At 41.1% G+C, this 5,775-nt stretch overlaps 1 protein-coding gene across 2 annotated transcripts in view; it reads right to left on the bottom strand.

Annotated features, from left to right (window-relative positions):
* The window catches only part of LOC107754765 (oncoprotein-induced transcript 3 protein-like), a 12,680-nt gene that overhangs the window by 4,170 nt on the left and 2,735 nt on the right, over positions 1–5,775 (bottom strand). For both annotated transcript variants that reach the window (XM_016571349.1, XM_016571348.1), the window contains exons 2-7: positions 4,607–4,975; positions 4,407–4,520; positions 2,705–2,827; positions 2,497–2,619; positions 2,253–2,413; positions 896–1,308 (exon numbers count right to left, since the gene is read on the bottom strand). In XM_016571349.1, the coding sequence (XP_016426835.1) occupies positions 896–1,308; positions 2,253–2,413; positions 2,497–2,619; positions 2,705–2,827; positions 4,407–4,520; positions 4,607–4,975 (1,303 nt within the window). The remainder of the gene's footprint in view (positions 1–895; positions 1,309–2,252; positions 2,414–2,496; positions 2,620–2,704; positions 2,828–4,406; positions 4,521–4,606; positions 4,976–5,775) is intronic.

Raw genomic sequence — 5,775 nt, 5'->3', positions numbered from 1 at the left:
TGACGCAGCTGACACAGAATAGCATACGCTGTTTGCGTTGAGTGGATATTCTCCAAAATGGCACCAGGGTGACGTGGAGCAGACAAATTGTTAAATAAAGTCGTTATTTTTGTTTTCTTTGCGTACAAAAAGTATTGTCGTAGCTTCGTAAAATTACGGTTGAACCCCTGATGTCACATGGGTTATTTTACCGATCTCCTTGCTACATTTCTGGGCCTTGATCGTGGTAGTATCCTTGCTGTCTATGGGAGGGTCAGAGGGCTCTCAGAATTCATCAAAAATATATTAATTTGTGTTCCGAAGATAGATTACGGGTTACGGGTTCAGAACGACATGAGGGTGAGTAATTAATGACAGAATTTTCATTTTTGGGTGAACTAACCCTTTAAACCAGCTCATGACCAACTAAGAACCAGCTTAAACCAGCTCAAACCAGCTGCCATGCTTCATAACATACCAGCATATGCTGGTTTTTCAACAGGGAAGGGATAGGGTGGTCTAATTCTGTGGCTAGTTGAAGTTAGTAAAATGGTTAAAATCACTTATAGCACCAGTCATGGACACTGTAAAATCTAATTAGTTGGGCTTACTTAAAAAAAGCATGCAAACCGATTGCCTAGACCACCTTCTAAAAGCAACCTATTTATTACTTTTCTTCCCTTGAAGCCAAATTACTCTGCCTTCACGATGCATTGCTGCATTAACAGGAAGATAATTATAGTAACATAAACAAAGTTCCAAGTGCCCAACCAAAGGGAACGCTAATCAATATAATGTTAAGTAAAGATTACTAATTAAATCTAAGTAAGGTAAACTATTGGATTTTACAGTGGAGCATGCAGAATGAGTGTACAGAACAACATGTCTTCATTTTTTAATTATTTTAAATGCCTACCCATCTCTGATTAGGTAGTATTTTAAGGCCTGGTCAGCTTTGGGACCAGGGGTGGCAAAACAGCTGTCTACAAAAGCAGCAAGGCCATCCACCCGCTCTCGAGGCTCGACGCCAAAGTACAGCGAATCACGCAAACGCAGTTGAGGAGGTTGGTTGTATGCCTCGGAAAATTCAGCGTTTTTGAAAAGCTCCAAACTGAAGGGGAATATTCCTTCACTGTGGCCCGCTAACTCGAGTGCTGTGTTGCGCAGACTGGGCAGGTAGCCATCCGACACCTCGTACTGCCGTGGAAACTCACACGTAATTGGCAGCAGTAGTTTACTGGTGCGCACAATCAAGTCCCCATCGCTGCTGGGACTAGACCGTGGCAAACCTGTTACCAAGTTGGTGCCAACAATTTTGTCATCAATGACCTGGAGAAGAGAGAAAGGAAGTTGATGTTCCACTACATTCCCAGAGACCTATCAAATAGTTCACATGTAATGGTATTCACCACCTATTTTACTTCAGTAATGTGAGAGTGAGGAAAAATATGGAAGCTAGGACTTGATATTATCCATTAGGGTTGGATTCTGAGTAGGTGTTATGGATTCAGTCCTGCAAACTGCAGATTATGAAGGAATACCATTGACAAGTACTTTTGAGGAGGCTTTTTGACCAGGATGACAGTAAAGATCACAGTATTTCCCAATGGTAACGGTTCTTTTTGACTCTATTATTATTTGCTATTATTGCCATAAGCTGCATAGCAATACTACTGTATTTACATTTTACACTAAGTGAAAATAGCAGTATTTTCTTTGCGATATACTATTTACATTAAGTGCAAATAGTCATAGCGTCTATTTACACTGTGTAGAAAAATAGCAGTATTTTCTGCTATTTATACTACTTATTGCAAATAGTCAAGTCAAGTCACCTTTATTTATATAGCGCTTTTAAATAGTGGCAAATATATGCACCTCAGTATTGTAGTACATTATAGATGGATGCTGACTTATTGGACAATAAATCCCTCCCTACACCTAACCCTAACTATGAGATGTGAAAAAGGAATGAGATGAGTTCGGCAACAGGCAGATTCGATCTTGGATCAATTGTGTCAAAAAGTCTGCACTACATGTTTTACCACTTACACCACTGGAGCTGTTCTTTGACAGCCGTCTTATGTAATGTTAACTAGCCCAACCGCACATTGGTGGGTGAAGTTAGTGTAAATAGCCTCTGCCAACAAGGTGGGCTATTTGCACTTAGTGTAAATAGACACTCCATTAAAGGGCAACTGACAAGTTTTGGTCCTGGTGTGCATGAAATCCAATGACTGATCAAAGTTTGAAAAATCCATAATAATTTTTACCTGGACCACAGTGCCACATGTCTTCAGACTAAAGTGGAGGTTAATGTGGGTGCCATTGGAAATGCCCCGGCAGGAGCTGTTAGACAGGAAGAGTTCAAGTCCTCCCACCAGTTCTTTGGGAATCGAGACCTCTATGGAACTAGGATCACACTGCACAGGGACTGCACACAAAACAAACGTCGTAGTGAAATCTACAAACCCTGACAGAAAGAGGCACGAAGTAGGAGAGATAGGTTCAGCTCACCTTGACAGGTCCGTTTGTCATCTCCCAACGTCAGACCCCGGGGACAATGACAGTAATATGAGTCGTCCTCTAAGAAGCATCCATGGCTGCAGCCTCCATTCACATTGTCACAGCCGGCAGTCTCTACACACAACCACAGAAACCACAATGCATGAGTTAAATGAAAGCCTGCCCATATTCAGGATGCTCTGGTTTACCATGTTCTTACCTTTACAGCTCTTCCCGTCCTCGTGCATTACTTTACCTGGTCCACACTCACATCGACGAGAGCCCTTGGTGTTGATGCATATTTCTGCACATCCTCCATTGCCTTTCTCACATTCGTTCACATCTTAACACAACAGAACGCAGTTAAAAACAGAAGCAGATAAGTGAATGTGGAGTAGAAACTTTGAAGGCAGCATCCTAACTGAAACAGATTGAGTTGGAATGCACAGGCAGCAACTTTGTGCGTCATTCAATGCTTCACCTGAGAAGATTAGACTCGAGTGCATTTGGATTGTTTTCTATATATGCAACGTTGATTTAGAATTTGTCTGTCTGTCTTTACCAGAACAGTCTTTGTGTCAGGATCAACACAAAATGCTGCCTTAAAATGTTCCCTCTGTAGGTGGATGACTGTTTTGCAACAAGGCCAGTCATTTATGTTGTTCTGGAAATGGAATTGACAGTGATAAGTTAAGTTTCTCCTGAAGGGTAAAAAGGTTATGAAATGCTTACATGAAAAACTGAAAGCTAGAGAGAAAGCATCAGTGTGTAGGATAGATGGCTTGATGTCCTTAAGTATATCCAATCCAGTAAATGAACGCATTCAATTACATCTAATTGTTTTCACTTATTCTGTTTACTCCTTATTTTCCTGTTGTGTCTTTGCCCCTACAGCATTTGGAGTTGACACTTTCCTCTCACCAGCTTAAGAAGTAGGACTGCTTCATGCACTGTGTTCCTTCTGCAAATTAAGAAAGGATTTGAGGAGTCTAACCCTTCCAATTAGGGTTTGAATCCCCCAAGCCTCTAAGTCAAACTAAAAGTTGGAAGGGCTTTTTATTTTATTTTAACAGTTTCAAGTGGATCAGTGTGTGTAGACTACTTGGGCCTATACCATGGGTGTCCAATCCTGGTCCTAGAGGCCTGGTCCCAGCCCACCAGCTTGGATCAGTGTTGCCAAGTCTGTGGTTTTACCACAGAATTGGGCTACTTTTACACTGTTGCAGGTTGCTTTTTTAGTTGGTGGGTTAAAGCTATCCCAAGGAATGCAATTTCAATGAAGGGGACCTCCAACAGAGGGGAAAACCATAGAAAAAATTGCTATATGGCTAGTTTTGAATCACAGTTAGGCTGGTTTTGTTTCATAGACCTGGCAACCCTGGCCTGGAGTGTTGTAGTAATCCTGAAGACCTTGATTTGCTGCTTCAGGTGTACCTAATTAGACTTGGAGCTACATCTGCAGGACCCCCAGGAGCAGGATTGGACCCTATACAGTCTTGCCTTAAACTTCTATATATCCTTGGCCTCTGGCTGTTCTTGTAACAACTACATATCCTTAAGAGATAGAGACTTGTGAACATAAGTTACGCTCATTCTGAGAGGTAACCATAGCAACAGCACCAGACGGGAGCAAAAAAAAAAAAAAGTTCTCCAAGACAAACTTCAACAGATTGTATCCTGAAAATTACCTACAGATATTCCTTTAAAACTATAAATTGCACTCTCTTCTTTTTCACCATTAAAAGCATTGATTTAGCTGGCTGCCTTCGTACATTAGTGGATTGTTTCTCAATTTCGCTTTTCAACAGTCTTGTGGTCTCTTTTTCATCACTGCAAAAGCACTCTCTCATTCTAATCGCAATATAACTCTTCGGCTCTATAAGCATCTATCTTGGCCAGGCCTGGACCACACTGTTACTCACCCAGACATGTCTGTGCATCCGGGCCTAGAACCGTTCCCTCAGAACAGCGGCATTCTGGCTCGACAGGACAGTCAGCTCCGTTACACTCCACCTCATCACATATGTCATAGAAATCTATGGCAACACACACAACGAATCTGATGGAGGTAAATTTTATCCAAAATGTCAGAAAGACCCAGTAAAGCAGGAGGAAGACTTACGGCCACAGTAGACGTGGAAGCAGACGGAGGGTCGGGGCAGGCGGTACACATAGTAACCCTTAGCACAGGCCTTTACATCCACACTAGCTGTCCAGTGACAGCAGTTATTATTGAAGCTAGCACACACTGGGAGGGTGACCATGCCATCGCTAGGCTGAGGGTGGCTGCCGTTCAGCCAGATGGGAGCATGGGTACCACAGTGGTTCTCCTCGATACAGAAGGTTGGCATAGCATCCCCAGCCATCCCCGTAAAGCGATACCACTCTCCCGCCACATGCCGGTCGCACAGAGGGACTCCCGCAGAGTTGTTGACATGGTAGTCAGTGTTCCGCCATGGTTCATTCAGACTGATATACGCTGAGCAGGGATCTAGAGCCGAGACAGGTAAAAATTGGTCAGAACTTGTCACCACATATTATGCATTCCCATAGGAAAAATTTTTTGCTCAGTGGTTGGTTTTCCTAAACTCAGGAGACTTAGATGAGATTCTCATATATCTCTCATTTTAGTATCATGAGATATCAGCTTTGTCTTAAGATGTCTTCAGTTTTATTTGAGGAGAAACGTTAAACTTTTACTAATATAGTAAATACTAAAACTATCATTTAAATAGCATTAAACATTTCAGAATATCAAGGGTTACTAGTTTAAATGTTTAAATGTATCTTTAATGTCCAGCATTGTAAATACACTACATTTTCCAAACACACTAGAAAGAACTTACAAGTGCAAGATGTTTAGTATAAGAGCAATACCTTTTTTTAACAAATGTAACACTAGTGTACCAGTGTTTTTTTTTTTTTTTGCTTTGTTTAGCATTAAAATTTTGTCTTGTACAGCCCATTTTTGCATGTATGTACAATAAATATAGGTTATGGTTTCCTCTGTTAAATCATTGTGCAATAAAACACGGTCTACGTAAAACAACTTCAAATATGACAATGCATGTATTGTCTTTGATAATGGTGTGGAAAAATGACATTGAAGCTAACCAGAGGGAAGAAAAATCAAATAAAAAGAGATCTCTTTAACATTTCAAATATTTCTCCTAGACAGAAATGAGGTTACTTTAATATTGAATGGAAACTTTTGCTTGAGTCTCCTGCTTCTCAAACTTGTCTCCTGAGACAAAAACTCTAGCAAGCTCACAATGGTCTCCTTTAAAGCTT

The sequence above is a fragment of the Sinocyclocheilus rhinocerous genome, unplaced genomic scaffold (assembly GCF_001515625.1).
Source record: "Sinocyclocheilus rhinocerous isolate Xijiao unplaced genomic scaffold, SAMN03320098_v1.1 scaffold232, whole genome shotgun sequence".
Taxonomy (NCBI): Eukaryota; Metazoa; Chordata; class Actinopteri; order Cypriniformes; family Cyprinidae; genus Sinocyclocheilus; species Sinocyclocheilus rhinocerous.
The sequence above is the reverse complement of the archived record's forward strand: the minus strand, read 5'-3'. Positions and strand labels throughout refer to the sequence as shown.